Below are 15,005 nucleotides of genomic sequence, written 5' to 3' on the forward strand. Positions count from 1 at the left end.
ATACAAAAAAAAAAAAACGGAAATCCACGTGTTGTGTTTGTTATGAATGATGACGTCACGAATCACGATGACGTCAAGGCAAACAGCTGATCGGAGGCCGGAGGCTGGCTGTTGGCAACTTGGCAGTGGCTGGGCACTGGGAAGTGGTTAGAAAGAGTAGGAATTACTGAAAGATATCCAGTACGAAGTTACTATTGTTATGTTGTATAAGAACAGCATGCAAGGCGTGGAGCTGAGTGATCATAATACTACTCGCTTGTTTCACTAATAATCGCCCGTAATACAACATGTTGAAATTTTGCCACCTGACAAAGCAAGCATTCACTAGAAGCTCCTGCATTATAAAAGACGGAGCGAGAACTTTATCTGTGTTGCAAAATAAAGTGCCAGTGTTCTGTTCAAATTATGGTTGTGTAGACCATCATGAAAATCGCCCAGATGTTGAGCCTCAACCGTCCAGGTTTAAGGGGCAGGTGGGCCGCAGGTTACTCACAGGTTTTCCCCCAGGTGAAGCAAGAAGACCTTACACTGACATCCATACAAATGGGGATAAAGGTTAGACTTTTGCAGGCTAAATTAATGATAATAAAAGTAATAATAATAGTAATAGTAAATCTTACCAATATTTAGCACCTCCTTAAGTATTTTTAAATACCCCTTTTCCCCTCAGCAAGCTTGGGGGCACATGGGATAATAATAATAATTTGATTATTATTATTATTTTTATCATTATTATTATTATTGGTAGTAGTAGTATTTTTATTATTACTACTAGTATTATTACACTAGTTATTATTATTTTATTTATTTGTTTATAAATTTTTATCATTATTATTATTATTGTTATTATTATTATTATTGTTGTTATTATTATTATTATTATTATTATTATTATTATTATTATTATTATTACTACTATTATTGTTGTTGTTGTTGTTGTTGTTGTTGTTGTTGTTGTTGTTATTATTATTATTATTATTATCATTATTATTATTATTATTATTATTATTATTATTATTATTATTATTATTATTATTATTATTATTATTATTATTATTATTATTATTATTATTACTATTATTATTGTTGTTGTTGTTGTTGTTGTTGTTGTTGTTGTTGTTATTACTATTATTATTATTATTATTATCATTATTATTATTATTATTATTATTATTATTATTATTATTATTATCATTATTATTACTACTACTACTACTACTACTACTGCTGCTGCTGCTGCTATTACTACAAGTACATATTTACGGGCCGGGCCGGTGTATATCGTGGTAGCGGATGTTTGTCCTTTGGTCAATAAGTAGATTATGTTCCTTTTCTTTGTTTATTACAAAATAGATGTTCTTCACAATTTACAAGGTTTGGCACTGTTTCAATCACACTTCACACTCACGCTGCTGTCTCTCTCTCTCTCTGTGACTGTTACAGGAGTCACGTCTAAAGGGTAAGAGCGCCGGTACAGATCTCCTTATGAAAATGGTAGATCGTAGGACGGTGAGGCTGGAAGCATGACGTCAGATAAGTAATTGACCAATAGAAATGTACTCCACGTGGAGTTGTCCCTGGATGTGACCAATGGGATACATTATTCAAGAAGCTGACGGGTGCATATCCCTTATCGCGTTGTTTGGGTTACGGCAAGGTTTTATGACTTGTTTGCGAGCTTACCAGCGTTAATAGAACAGTCATGTTCAAGCCTCCTCTCCCGTCTCACTTCTACCTATTGCCTACTCTATACTGTTCATTGTTGTATTTGAAATAGGTCTATTACACATACTGCTATTGTACTGTCAAGCATAGAGATATAGACATAAAGAAAAGTGGCTCAGGTTAGTAAATTTTCAAGAATTCTTTGATTTAACAGAATTTTTTTCCCACCAACAGGACAAATTGACAGAGCAAGTTATCAGCACACATCTGTAGATGAAAATACGGAATTCTTCCACTTCTATCCCACATGTCTGGCGGAAACAATAGCCAGTGTGTCCTCCAGCTTTACAGTGGTACCAGACATGGTAACTGAAGCAGAGGAAGCAATGCTCATGAAGGAAGTGGAGCCTCACCTCAAGAGGCTGAAGTATGAATTTGATCACTGGGATGATGTAAGGAGGTGATACCATTTTCATCTAAAATTGAGCAAAATTTTTATCACTGAGTAATATATATAGCTCTTCTCACTAGAAATAACAATTTTCTCTTATTTTAAACATTTCTACCTGAGAAAAAAAAAATCCATGCAAATACTTGTATTATTAAGTTGATATGCTTTTCTTTGGGGCTATGTCATATCTCTGCATGTCACTTACATTTCTTTGGTTATTCACATTCATCAGTTCTCAAGATACTCAGTCCATATGTTCGATAACAGAGATGAGGCATTGAGGATAGAGTGAGAGAGAATTAGAAGTAAAAAATGAGTATGTATTGAAATGGTTTAAGAACATAGAGAGGGTGGAACATTGATTGGTGGAATTAACTGGATATGATTCAAGATGTTTAAGGCAGAAGAAGACCATAAAAGGGATGAAATGACAGTATGAATGTTATGACTGAAAAAGGGACTTCATTCCTATAATGAGAAATTAATCTATCAGAAATGAGGATGGTGGACACGACCAGGTGAGAGAGAGAGAGAGAGAGAGAGAGAGAGAGAGAGAGAGAGAGAGAGAGAGAGAGAGAGAGGGGGGGGGGGGGCCTGCTTGTGTGAATTGCTAGATATATGTTTGTTTGGATGTTATTGTGCAAGCACGGATAATGAAACTTCCATACTGAGAGAGAGAGAGAGAGAGAGAGTGCCACAGACTGCAGACAATAGAGATCTTTATGTATTTCTGTGAGATTGGGTCAGGCTTATAATGTCCCATCTTTGAAAGTTTATCTGATATATTTATCCTTATAGCTATGAATGTTCCTGCCACTTACAATTTCCTCAGTCAATGCATTCCATTGCCTGATTATCCTGTCAGAAAAAATATGTATATTTCCTAATCTTTCTTCTCTTTTTTTGGTACTTTTTCTCACTGTTCCCTTTTAGTGTGGATTGTTGTACATTGCAAAATCTGTCATATGAATCTCTTATTTTCTATTAATACATTTGTACACCATGATAATGTCTTTTTTTATTTTTTGTCTCCTTATTTTAGTGATAGTAGCTTTTTTTCTTTTTATCAGGGGAGTAATCATTTTGTGTTTGCTTTTCCTTTTGCTCATGCAACAGTTTTGCTTCTGAAAATGCTTAATGTACTACTATTTGTTATTTTCTTGGTTTGCAGGCCATTCATGGATTTCGTGAGGTAGAAAGGTCAAGGTGGAGCCAACAGATCTCTTGCATTTTGGATAGAATATGTAAAACTGCTTTTCCTGACACCTGTCAACAGCTTCCTCAAACACATGTGCTTGACCTGGCCAAGTCTGGAGTCATCAAGCCACACGTAGACAGCGTGAGGGTCAGTCACACAATAATTTAAGAATTTTGTTGATCTTTTAACTACTTATTTTAAATTTTAAGGGTATTGACTCTTCATACAATGGAGTTGGCCAGAAATAACACCTATAGTACATTTTATTATCCATGAAAATGTAGGCACATGCCAAAATATTAAAATAAATAAAATAAATAATATATTTATGGTCAAATTCTTTTTAGTGTAGTTGCTGTCATCTCCATGGAAGACTCATTCTACTTGGATTTTCTCATTCTCTTCTGTTACTTTTTCATCTTTTTGATTTTCATTGTTCATTATCATATCATATTGCTCTGACTCACTCTGCTCCAATCTGTACATACACTAAACTTTTGCTTATTATATGAGGAGAAAATTCAGTGTTCCAAAATTAACCTCACATATACTGTAGATTTAGTAACTCACATTATATATAAGTTATACAGTATGAACTTTATTTGGATATACATAAAACAACAAAATCTTCTGTGCCCAAGTAAACAAGAATACATTACTAACAAGTAAACAAAAAGGCATACATACATTTATATTATAGATACATACACACATACATATGAGCACAAAAACTTGCAACTACAATTGTCACTGTGAGACTGGGGCAGAGGCAGTGTATATGCACATAGTGTGTGCTTCACCACCACCACTGTCATCACTACCACCCCACTCTCTATCCCTCCCTCTCACCATCACTCACATCCCCCACTTCCACTGACCAAACATTCTGCCTCATTTACTGTCCTTTGTTTGATAAAGCAGATCAGTAAGGCTGCGTTTACACCAAGCGAGTCAAGTCGTGTCAAGTCATGAGCGTCATTTGACTTGAGTCATTTTGACTTACCTCCGTTCACATCGAATGCGTCACCACGAGTCAAGTCAGTAGTCAGTTACCTGTGTGATTTCCTTCAGGATGGATGAATGTTCCCTCGCAGAGGTAGCTGTTTTGTTGTTGCTTCGCTGTCGCAGACGCAAGAAGGGTAAACAAATCTGGATACATGTAACAAACACCAGGAGGCCAGATTTCGGAAGCTTTTCTCATCTATTCCCAGACCTGGTGAACCATCCAGAAAAACCAAAAAAACCTTCCACAGAGAACTTATGACATCATGATCCCTGTGGCTACGGTCATTGGGATCATATATAGCAGGGCGCTCTCGCACTTAATTAATCAAGAACTCCACTTGCATTATGCACATGTCGATGGACTCGCTGTAACTGATGAGAAAATGGGTCCAGCTCTATCTGTGACGATGCGACGCGATGTGACATGACTTGACTAGACTCGACGCATTCGGTGTGAATGGTTTTCTCGAAGATCCATAGAAATCAATGTTAAATGGTATAAAAGGTGGTGGCGAGTCATGACGCATGGTGACTTGCTTTGACTTGATGCAACTCGACTTGCTTGGTGTAAATGCAGCCTAAGCCTCATTATGTTCAATAACTGTAAAATTCAGTGTGAGTGTTCACCATAACTGGGGTTTAGTCGATGCCTTTTTTCCTGCATTCTCAAAGTATTTGTGGCTTAGCACTTTCTTAATCCTAGCTTTACATCCTTTACTTGGTCACTGTTTGAGTCAGCATATTGTTGTGTCCTCTTCATCAAGATACAGTGGCTTCCACACATGTTTTGCATTGTTGTTTCTCATTGTATCAACTAGCACTCATGTTATTGTTCTTAAGAATTTTATTTATAGCACCTTTGATCTATTCCTTGACCTTTCATTTAGAGCCCATGCCTTGCAGCCAAATAAAAATATCTTTTCAGGATTCCCTTCAAATATTCTATTCTTTCCTTCGATCTTTCCTTTGCATTTCTAAAATCATAGCTCTTGCTCTCATCTTATGGCTTAATTCTTTTTCACAGATTATCCTTTCTCACTGTTGATATCCGAACTATTGTATCTATTCTAATAATTTGCCATTGAGAACTATATGAGTACCTTATGTATCCATCCTCACTGTTTCTCATAACTTTTAATGTGCATACCACATTTACTCTTGTCTTTTTGCATCATGATTTTTCAGATTCTCTGATCAACCTTTCCTGTTTCTCTTTAATGCATGCAACAAAAGTTGCACTATCTCTGATTTACATAAGAAATTGAATATTTTTGGTTATGTATCATGTCATGTAGTAGGTATTATAGTTAATAAGATTTAATAAATCTTATTCCTGAAAAATTATATCTTCATTTAGGCAGAAATATAGAGTATATTTTGAGAGATGAAAATATTTATATTATTTTTCCCTTTTGCTTGGCTTTAAATTCTGTCCTAACTTTTTTTCTAGAGTGTATGTATGAAATCTTATTGTTTTCAACAGTTTTGTGGCAACACCATCTCTGGTTTATGTTTATTGAGTGATGCTGTGATGAGGCTCAGGCATGTGAAGTTAGAGGATCAAGTAGTAGATGTGCTGGTAAAAAGAAGATCTCTCTATATAATGAGGCAAGTGTTTATTCCTGAGCATTATCATACATATTTTAGTTATCATTACTTTCTCTTACAAAGTTAAACAAGGATTTCAATGGGCCTGTTTTATTGGAATTTTTTTTGCCCTTCCCCTGTGCCCCTCCTTAAAAGAGATAAAAAAGTAATGTCTATGTATTCATGGTATGATGAATGCAAAAAATTGAGAAACTGACTTACAAATTTTGGGACCTGATTGTTTAGCATGCTGTTCTATTTTCTGGTCAAATAATAAGTTATCATAGCAAAAGATCTAGCTCTTCTTCAGATAATTTTTTTTACCCACAAGGATAGAGCATTACAGCCAGTTACATCTTTCTCGTATATCAGAGGGCATCACTAAATTGTTAGTAACTTAGTATCAGTTGTAGCAAATACTACTGCTGCTACAACAACTACTACTACTACTACTACTACTACTACTGTTGAGTTAGACTGTGCAATGAAGCAGATTTTCTTTGTGACAGGGATGAGTCACGCTACAACTTCACTCATGAAATTTTGGGTGAAGAAGAGTCCTTCTTTCGTGGTGAGGCAGTAGAGAGAGGAAGAAGAGTGTCTGTGATAAGCCGTAACCAGCCTACAGAAGAGTCACCTGTTGATAGTGCCACCCAATCATAGGTTGGAGTAGTGTGGCTTTTAACCCTTAATTAAAGGATGAAGATTTCTCTTGCAGACATCCCTCCCAACTAGACTAGTTTTGACAATTCTGCAAAAAATAGGTCATTTTCCATCACTAATTTCTCAATTCTGCTTTGATTGTTTGATAAAAATGTAATATCATCACACTTACCAAACTTTCCTCTTCAGTCTCCCAAAAACTCATACTCTGTAGGCAATGTGCTGTGTCTGTGGTGTTGATGAAGTGAAGTAACTTTCTGCCTTTTCTTAGCCTGTGTTCAATTGTTTTATGTTATCCAGTGGCCTGGCTGATATCAATACTACTACCAATAATGATACCAATACCACTACTGATACTGATAACAGTGCATTGGAAACCAGTCTATTGGAAAGTTGCCCAGTCATGTTTTTTTTTTGTTTGAGTATTATTATTATTATTATTATTAGTAGTAGTAGTAGTAGTAGTAGTAGTAGTAGTAGTGTTACTATTATCATTATTATTATTAATAGTGTTATTCGGTTAGGTCTGTTGTTGGAGTAGTTTAGGTTGAAATCAATTACCGTTCACATAAGTTAGATTAACAGTGTTAAGACAAATTAAAAGTTGTGAAGAATAACAAGGTTGGTCACAAACATTTATCCTGCAATCTAAAATGCATACTATCCATATAAGGAAATGGCCAATCTTTCTTTATTTGTGATATTCTCTGACCCTGAAAACAGACATTTAGACCCTCATTTGTCCAGTTTGAACAATTTACAGGGAAATAATAAGTCATACTGAGTGTTATGGGTTCCAATGCTTTACCCAGACAGAAAATCCTTGACATCAGTTCTAAATACCCCTTAATGCTCCTAATCATCACTTTCATGTTGAATGGCTTGCTGCCCAATGTCCTTATGAATTTTAATTGGATATTGCTTTCCAACAATCTGAGTTACCAAATACATATGCATTTCAGTAACATTTCTGGTGTGTTTTTACCACACGAACGAAAGACACCAACAGCGCACAAAACATCCAGCCATATGAAACACAGACACACACTAGGAATAACGTCATAATCTCTCCTTGTTTTTCATGTGTTATTTTAAATGTGTTCACCATTCTTTATTTTCACAGGCATCACTATGTGTGATGGCAGCGCTGCAATCCCCACTATTTCAAAGACAGCTGTGTCCAAGGGTGACCTCCTTTGCTATGACATGTAATGTGTGTGTGTGATTCACCTCAGTCGCCTGCTGGTCACCCAGCCAGTCTTCCCCATTACGGAGCGAGCTCAGAGCTCATAGACCAATCTTCGGGTAGGACTGAGACCACATAACACACTCCACACACCGGGATAGCGAGGCCACAACCCCTCGAGTTACATCCCATACCTATTTACTGCTAGGTGAACAGGGGCTACACATTAAGAGTTTTGCCCATTTACCTCGCCGCTTACCGGGATTTGAACCTGGCCCTCTCGATTGCGAGTCGAGCGTGCTAAGCACTACACTACGCGGTGTGTGTGTGTGTGTGTGGGGAGACATTGTTGTGAGGGAAGAATTTTTGCAAGCCAAAAAGATTCTCACAGAAATTTTAAAATAAGACCACTAAAGACAACTAGTATAGACACTACCTGCCTTCTATGTTATTTCAATTATAGATGCCACCTGCCCTTTAGGGATTGGAATGAGAAAATTTGCAGTTGTATATATGTACCTGACTGTTCAAATACATTTTTTAAGGATGCCTGATATAATTATATATTTGATTTATACCAAAAGGCAAAGCAATCCCGCCCATTCTCCTGTTTAGTATATTTCATGCAACATTATGGGCAAAATCAAACAAATAAGGAGACTACCAATAATTATAATTCATCATACCTTTTTTTATTAGAATTTTTATTTTATATTAAACATGGTTTATTAGCATGTATGGAACACGGTTAGTACATATACTTGATTCTCAAGTCAGACATATTCAGTTTATTTCTTCAACCATACAGACATTTATACCAGTCTTTTTAATAATGAAAAAAAAAAAAAAAAAAAAAAAAAAAAACACACACACACACACACACACACACATATATATATATATATATATATATATATATATATATATATATATATATATATATATATATATATATATATATGCACATTCTTCGTGGTTTTCCTCTGTTCAAGAAAATAAGTGTTTCAAATATGCTCATACTATAAAGCTGTGTAAGTTATGCTTTTTATCCCAACTTACATTATATTAGGTGAGATTGACAAATATTTGACCTTTGTTCAGTGTGAGGATTACTAAGATTTTTGCCTTAACCATAATGTTATCCTTATCCTTGTCTTTCCTTATACTGACTACAATTTATCTTTTGAGGTTTTTATTTGTAAATATGAATTTTGCTCAAAATAAGGACCAAAGATGCTATAGTTACTGCTTTGAAGATTTATATTACAAGCCTTCCTTATTGGGTTTTGCATGTAAATCAAAGAGAAACCCTGAAATAATTATTACTTTGCCATCTTACCTTTGGTCATAACTGAACATTGCAATACAACCTTTACTAAATTAGGGATTAGCCTGTAAATTAGAAAAAAATATAATGCAGTTTTATGATTATTAATTTTAACATGATTCACTAAATACAATTGTACACATGAAACAAAACTTTCTTTATAGCTCAGTGATCATGATTAGTTACCAATACATTTTTACAATGAAAACAATATAAGGGAAAATAGGCCACACATATAGTACAAAACTAAGTTGCTTATCAATTTACTGAACACTTCAAATAACTGATAGACACTGGCAAATGCATTCACACAAACAATATAATAATATCATCACAGAAAAGTACTTGATATAGCATTTCAGAACATGTGATAGTGGATTAATAAGCTTGTTAATTCTATTCTACAGCATAAATAGTCAACTAATTAGTATGAACATCACATAAGTATAAAAACTTATTACCAACTAAAATAAGATCCGAAGGTGAACACTTTGTCTAGTTTCCAGCCACCAGCGCTGCAACACCCCTATCAAATTCTCTGTAACGAAAACAGAAAATTTGTGATTTCAATGTAATATTTCTTTTCAGCAAAAATTTAAGATTTAACTTATAATGTACAATTGGCTCCATCCTTAATGAAGCAGCCTTTCTACAATTATTTTCAGCTAAAGTTATATGTCAACTCAAAGAATATTAACAGTTAAATATCACGTGTATATTTAGCCACACCTTTTTCCTAACCCCACTCCATACCTACCTCTCAATCCCAGTCCTTCCTTGTTTCTGAATTTTTCATACTCCCTGCCAATCTTCTCCATCTAAATCCCCACCATTCTCTCTCTCTCTCTCTCTCTCTCTCTCTCAATTTACTTTTCTTTGAAAAGGACTAAAATTCTGATACAGCTACTATGTTAAAATTTTAATTGTAGGACAGCTTCACTCTCAAGTAACTGATTCCTAAACCCAAGGGAATGCTGTCCTCTCACCACCACATTCCCTGTGTTCCAACCCACCAGCTATATATATATATATATATATTTTTTTTTTGTGTGTGTGTGTGTGTGTGCGCATTTACTTAGTTGTATATTAGAGGGTTCGAGTAGGGCTCATTGTGACCTGTCTCCATATCTACTTTTATGCAAGTTTTCCCTAAATTTTTGCATATTTACCTAGTTGTATTGTACAGGGTCCAAGCAAAGCTCATGGTGTCCTGTCTCAATGTCTCCATTTATCCAATTTTTCTTTAAGTTATGAACATTATGCTGTAACAACTTCATCACTTAATACATTCCACTTTTTCCTTAGCTTTATTTCTTAGCAGTTTCTCCTTTTCCCTCTCCTCTAAGTTCATATCTCTTTTTATCCACATATTCTTGTGTTCAGTATCATCGGCCAGCTTCCCTTTCCTAACCATAATTTCCTCTACTGCCACTTGGGATATCATTCTCATTTTCACAAGTCTCCTACCCCCTTCACTGTATCTTCCTAGCCTGATCACTTCCTCCACCTCCTGGTGTGTGTATTATTCACCATGGTCATCTACTGATCACCCAGCCAGTCTTTCCCCTATGGAAAGAGTTCAGAGCTCATAGTGACCAGTCATCAGGTAGGATTGAGACCACACCACACTCCACACACCAGGAAAGCGAGGCCACAACCCCTCGAGTTACATCCCGTACCTATTTACAGCTAGGTGAACAGGGGCTACACATTAAGAGACTTGCCCATTTTCCTTGCCGCTTTCCGGGACTCAAACCCGACCCTCTCGATTGTGAGTCAAGCGTGCTAACCATTATACTACGCGGTGTGTGTGTGTGTGTGTGTGTGTGTGTGTGTGTGTGTGTGTGTGTGTGTGTGTGTGTGTGTGTGTGTGTGTATGTGTGTGTGTTTATTATCTTACCATTAGATGATCAGTTATGATAGAAAGTAAACAGTAGAGAAGTATCAGTGGAATATGTGCACAAATCATTCTGACACAGCAGAATGTTGGACAATGAAAAGTAGTTGTTGACTTAATACACATTGGTATCCCTGCAGTGAGGTGAATATGAAATGACAGGCAATACCAATAACACTGTGACCCCAGCATGGAGGGCTACGACAACCCTGCGTGTCATCTGTGATGTTTCCACGGTGACTGGAATGACCATGACATGAAGATAACCATGGCAGTGTATAGCCTGTGGGATGTTTAAAGATTGGAGATATGAAACAATGCTGAGTGGTTTGAACCTTACAAAAAAGCCACAGCCAGGCATGTCAACTGTCCCACAACACTAGCAAAATTGCCATTGGCCCTCACTGAAGAAAAATGGGAACAACAGATGGTGATCACTGTGTGCTACATCACATTAACTAGATTGGTGCTTTAGCTAAGGTAGAATTTCATATTTCAACTAAAATTGAACTCCACTGTATACTGAAGTGTTTGGTTACAATTGTAATGGTGGAAATAATTAAAATGTGGTAAGGAGTATGACATATTATGAAAATTACCATACTATACCTGGATGTGATCTGCTCTCCTGGGATATAAAAAGGATTACATACAACATTGGTGTACATGTTGTGAAGACGTCGGAACATCTGCCAAAAGACATACAGAGATTAGATACACATGCATGAGATGGAAGAAACATTTTCTTTATCACAATAATTTTGAAAAGCATGTCTACATTTATCATGTCAAACCCTATCACTAGACTTCAAGTACAAAAGGTGATGAACATACACTTGAACGTACGTGTCTGTCACGGGAAAAAAGTGTCTAAGTCACTGTTTATTTTGTGGTAAGCATAAAGTCTTTCCCTGATAATGAACTTTTACAAACGTGTTCTAAAGGATTTCAACCATTATAGGTCCTACTGCTTGAGTTATCATTGCTTAGTGAGGGATATGTGAAGGATTAAATGTACTGTACATCAGTGTGCAATCTTCTAATTTTGGAAGCAAGATCTCTAACAGTTGAGATACTTTAGAACATATGGGATGAATTTAATTATTGGTTAGACATGCTCTGAATAATGAAAGAGTCTACATGTTAAAGTGGAATAACAGTGAAAAAAATATGGAAATGCAACTAGAAGTAGTCAGATGTATAACATAAAAGCATACATAATAGCTTCCAAACAATAAAAAAAGAAAGGTGTCCAAAGTTTAGAATAAAAACATGTCTGCCTAGAGAGAGAAAAGGGAATAGCCATGTATAATGATTATAATAAAGATCTGATTTTGTAATTCATAACTGAAAGGGATTAAGACCAGAGTTAGTTGTGATTATGTTGGGTAAACTTAAATGAAACATGAATACAACTTATGGGTAACTTTCAGCTGCTGATGACACTTACCATTCTGATTTCATTGTCTCGTAGAGTGGTGTTGGCTGCATCTGTGATGATTACAAATTTGACTCTAGTATTTGTAGTATAGCCAAAGCTGTAAAGTAGTTAAGGAACATGGGAAAAGTTTGAAGCAAGATAAATCAAGAGAGAGAGAGAGAGAATCTGATAATACTTTTATGTTTGTCTTATTTGTTGAAAGTGCCTAAAAGTCTGTCTACACCAAGAAGCACTGTTTAGAAACACTGTTTTGATTTTTTCTTAATGTTTCCCTAATGTGTGTGAACTGTTTGTGAACACTTGGGGAAACATTTAAGGAAGTTTTCATGGAGGGATAGATGGATGTTTGAGTATGAGTGGATTGATGTATGTATGGATGAGTGGATAGACGGATGGATGGAGGAGTGGATAGATAGATGAGTGAATGGATGGATGGATGAATGGATGAATAAATGAAAAGATGGATGGATGGTTGGATGGATACATGAATAGATGGAAGGATGGATATTTCTCAAATGTTTATCAATTGTTTGCATACACAATTTCCATACAATGTTTCCTGGTATGTACAGTCCTTGGTCTTCAACAAAAAGGATACACCTTGTACTCTTCAGAGGCATACAAGAGACCCAAGTACAACTCTCGTGTATCTCCAGGGGTCTTGCTAACAGCTGCAACCTTTTCCTGTATTACATCTAGCCCTGTGTGAGCCAAGTAGTGCAGATGCAGCTCCTCTCGCCCACTGCCCACCCACACATACAGTGGGCTATTCTGCCAAGGTAAAGCAACAGGGATGATCAGACATGGGCATGATTATGAAAAATTATTAAGATTTCATTTTGATTATGGTCTGGAATACTTTTCTGATTGTGATTAAATTATGATTACTTACTTTTCATTTTTCATTATGATTACTTTTTTTTTTTTATTGTACATGATTATAATAAGTTTGTTTTTAATCATATTTTACATTGATTATTTATAGAAAAAAAAAAAAAAGCAATGATTAAGTATGGTACATTTCAGTACTAGCAGTAACTCAAATAATCAGTGTACTTTGGAATTAATTCACATGTAGTCTTCTGTGAAAGTATGATAGGCAACATGGCAGCTGCCACATCAGTTTTACCTCCATCATGATAAGAGACAGATGCATGATTGTGATTTAGGTCTTCTAATTTTTTTCCTATGATAATGAGAAACACAGGGATCAGTACATCTTGATTTTGTAAGTACACTTCCTGTTAATGTGATACACTGGTATAATATTAGGTCATATCAGTATCCATAAGGAGGTCCAAGAAGAGAAGGAGCAAAGGACACTAGGTAGTTAGGTTTGGTGATGTTAGAATGCTTAGGGAGAAGGTCCCCAAGTAAGTTAAGATTATGTTAGCTATGAATAGCCTAGAAATTTTTAATTTTTAAATTGTGCTGTTTCTCATCCTTACCCTTGTCAGGAATGTAAGAAATGCCTCATTTGGCTTTCCCACCCCAAAAAATCTGTGGATTTATTGCATTTTCAACCAATACACCACACGTAACTACACACATTCTCAGTCTAGATCACACTTCTACAAGAATTTCTAACCCTGTTTTACCCTATCAGAAATTAATAACTTCAGGACAGAGTATCTAAGATTTACCTCAATTTTAGCTCTGGATCCTTCCACAGCAGTCAGTCAGAGGGTACTAAGTGTGTTCATGTGTTTGTTATTCATATTGTGCAGATGCTGTAGCAGTCTGTCTGTCACGTTTGGTTAAGTTAGGTTTTTGGTCTTCCCACCCTAAAACCCCGCTTTCCCATGAGGTCCCCAAGCTTCTTAGATATAGTGAAAAAAAATATAAGATAGGGTATATTGGTTGAAACTACAAATTTACCAAACCTGCATTACCACTTGGCTCCTATGCTTACTGGCTACAGTGACAAAGATAAATAAGATGGAAGTAGTGGCTGAAACTTCAAACTTTCTTGATGTCCAACAGATTAGGGGATTATCAGAGAGAGTAGGGAGGCGAGTATGAATTGATACTACAAATTTAATAACAGAAGTCTTCGGGACAATTGAGAAAACTTGTCTTTCCTATATTACATGCTATTCAGTTATCCAGCAAACAAACTTTGAAGCTACCACTTCAGTAACCACGTCAGAGTGCCAAAACTTACATTAATTTAATTACATACTTAACAATAGCAAACAAGGAATACCAGCATAATTACCTCCTTCCCAATCACTGCCACACACACCGCCATCGATATAACACTTCACACAATTCCTTGGTATTACGTACTGATTGTAAGTAATTATCGGTTAAGTTTGTCTTCTCATTCATAAAGAAAAAAACGAAACGAGTATCCAGTCGTTATAGTCGAAATAATCTGTGTTGATCTTGATCTTGATGCTACAGATGGCTAGGGATCGCTCCAGAGCCAGGCCTTTGGATCGGCTGCTCCTGTAGAGGACAAAAAAGACAAAACAGAAAAAAAAAGAAAGAAAAAAGTAGCATTTCTCTTCGTTAATGATCCCTACACCTCGCTCGCCACATTCTTTCCAGATACTCCTTCACAGCCTCCATCATCCTTTCAC

At 35.9% G+C, this 15,005-nt stretch overlaps 2 protein-coding genes across 8 annotated transcripts; one reads left to right on the forward strand and one right to left on the reverse strand.

Annotated features, from left to right (window-relative positions):
* The first annotated feature begins 52 nt into the window (after nucleotides 1-52).
* On the forward strand, nucleotides 53-11,556 carry LOC123518856 (alpha-ketoglutarate-dependent dioxygenase alkB homolog 7, mitochondrial-like). Of its 5 annotated transcripts, none has more exons than XM_045279905.1 (6): nucleotides 73-555; nucleotides 1,900-2,117; nucleotides 3,288-3,461; nucleotides 5,803-5,927; nucleotides 6,416-6,569; nucleotides 11,120-11,556. In XM_045279905.1, the coding sequence occupies exons 1-5, from the start codon at nucleotides 288-290 to the stop codon at nucleotides 6,567-6,569; spliced, it is 939 nt and encodes a 312-aa protein (XP_045135840.1). In that variant the 5' UTR covers nucleotides 73-287; the 3' UTR covers nucleotides 11,120-11,556. The 5 variants fall into 5 exon arrangements, with proteins under 5 accessions (XP_045135843.1, XP_045135840.1, XP_045135839.1 ...); XM_045279904.1 differs by lacking the exon at nucleotides 11,120-11,556 and adding an exon at nucleotides 7,693-7,901; XM_045279908.1 differs by lacking the exon at nucleotides 11,120-11,556 and having other exon boundaries at nucleotides 53-146; nucleotides 6,416-6,823.
* LOC123518857 (trafficking protein particle complex subunit 2-like protein) lies at nucleotides 8,990-14,875 on the reverse strand. Of its 3 annotated transcripts, none has more exons than XM_045279911.1 (5): nucleotides 14,639-14,875; nucleotides 13,019-13,191; nucleotides 12,430-12,493; nucleotides 11,589-11,668; nucleotides 8,990-9,620 (listed from the first exon to the last, which is right to left on the reverse strand). In XM_045279911.1, the coding sequence occupies exons 1-5, from the start codon at nucleotides 14,669-14,671 to the stop codon at nucleotides 9,578-9,580; spliced, it is 393 nt and encodes a 130-aa protein (XP_045135846.1). In that variant the 5' UTR covers nucleotides 14,672-14,875; the 3' UTR covers nucleotides 8,990-9,577. The 3 variants fall into 3 exon arrangements, with proteins under 3 accessions (XP_045135846.1, XP_045135845.1, XP_045135844.1); XM_045279910.1 differs by having other exon boundaries at nucleotides 11,579-11,668; nucleotides 12,430-12,517; nucleotides 14,639-14,857; XM_045279909.1 differs by having other exon boundaries at nucleotides 12,430-12,517; nucleotides 14,639-14,847.
* Between the last annotated feature and the right edge of the window lie 130 nt (nucleotides 14,876-15,005).

Source organism: Portunus trituberculatus, chromosome 44, assembly GCF_017591435.1.
Source record: "Portunus trituberculatus isolate SZX2019 chromosome 44, ASM1759143v1, whole genome shotgun sequence".
Lineage (NCBI taxonomy): Eukaryota > Metazoa > Arthropoda > Malacostraca > Decapoda > Portunidae > Portunus > Portunus trituberculatus.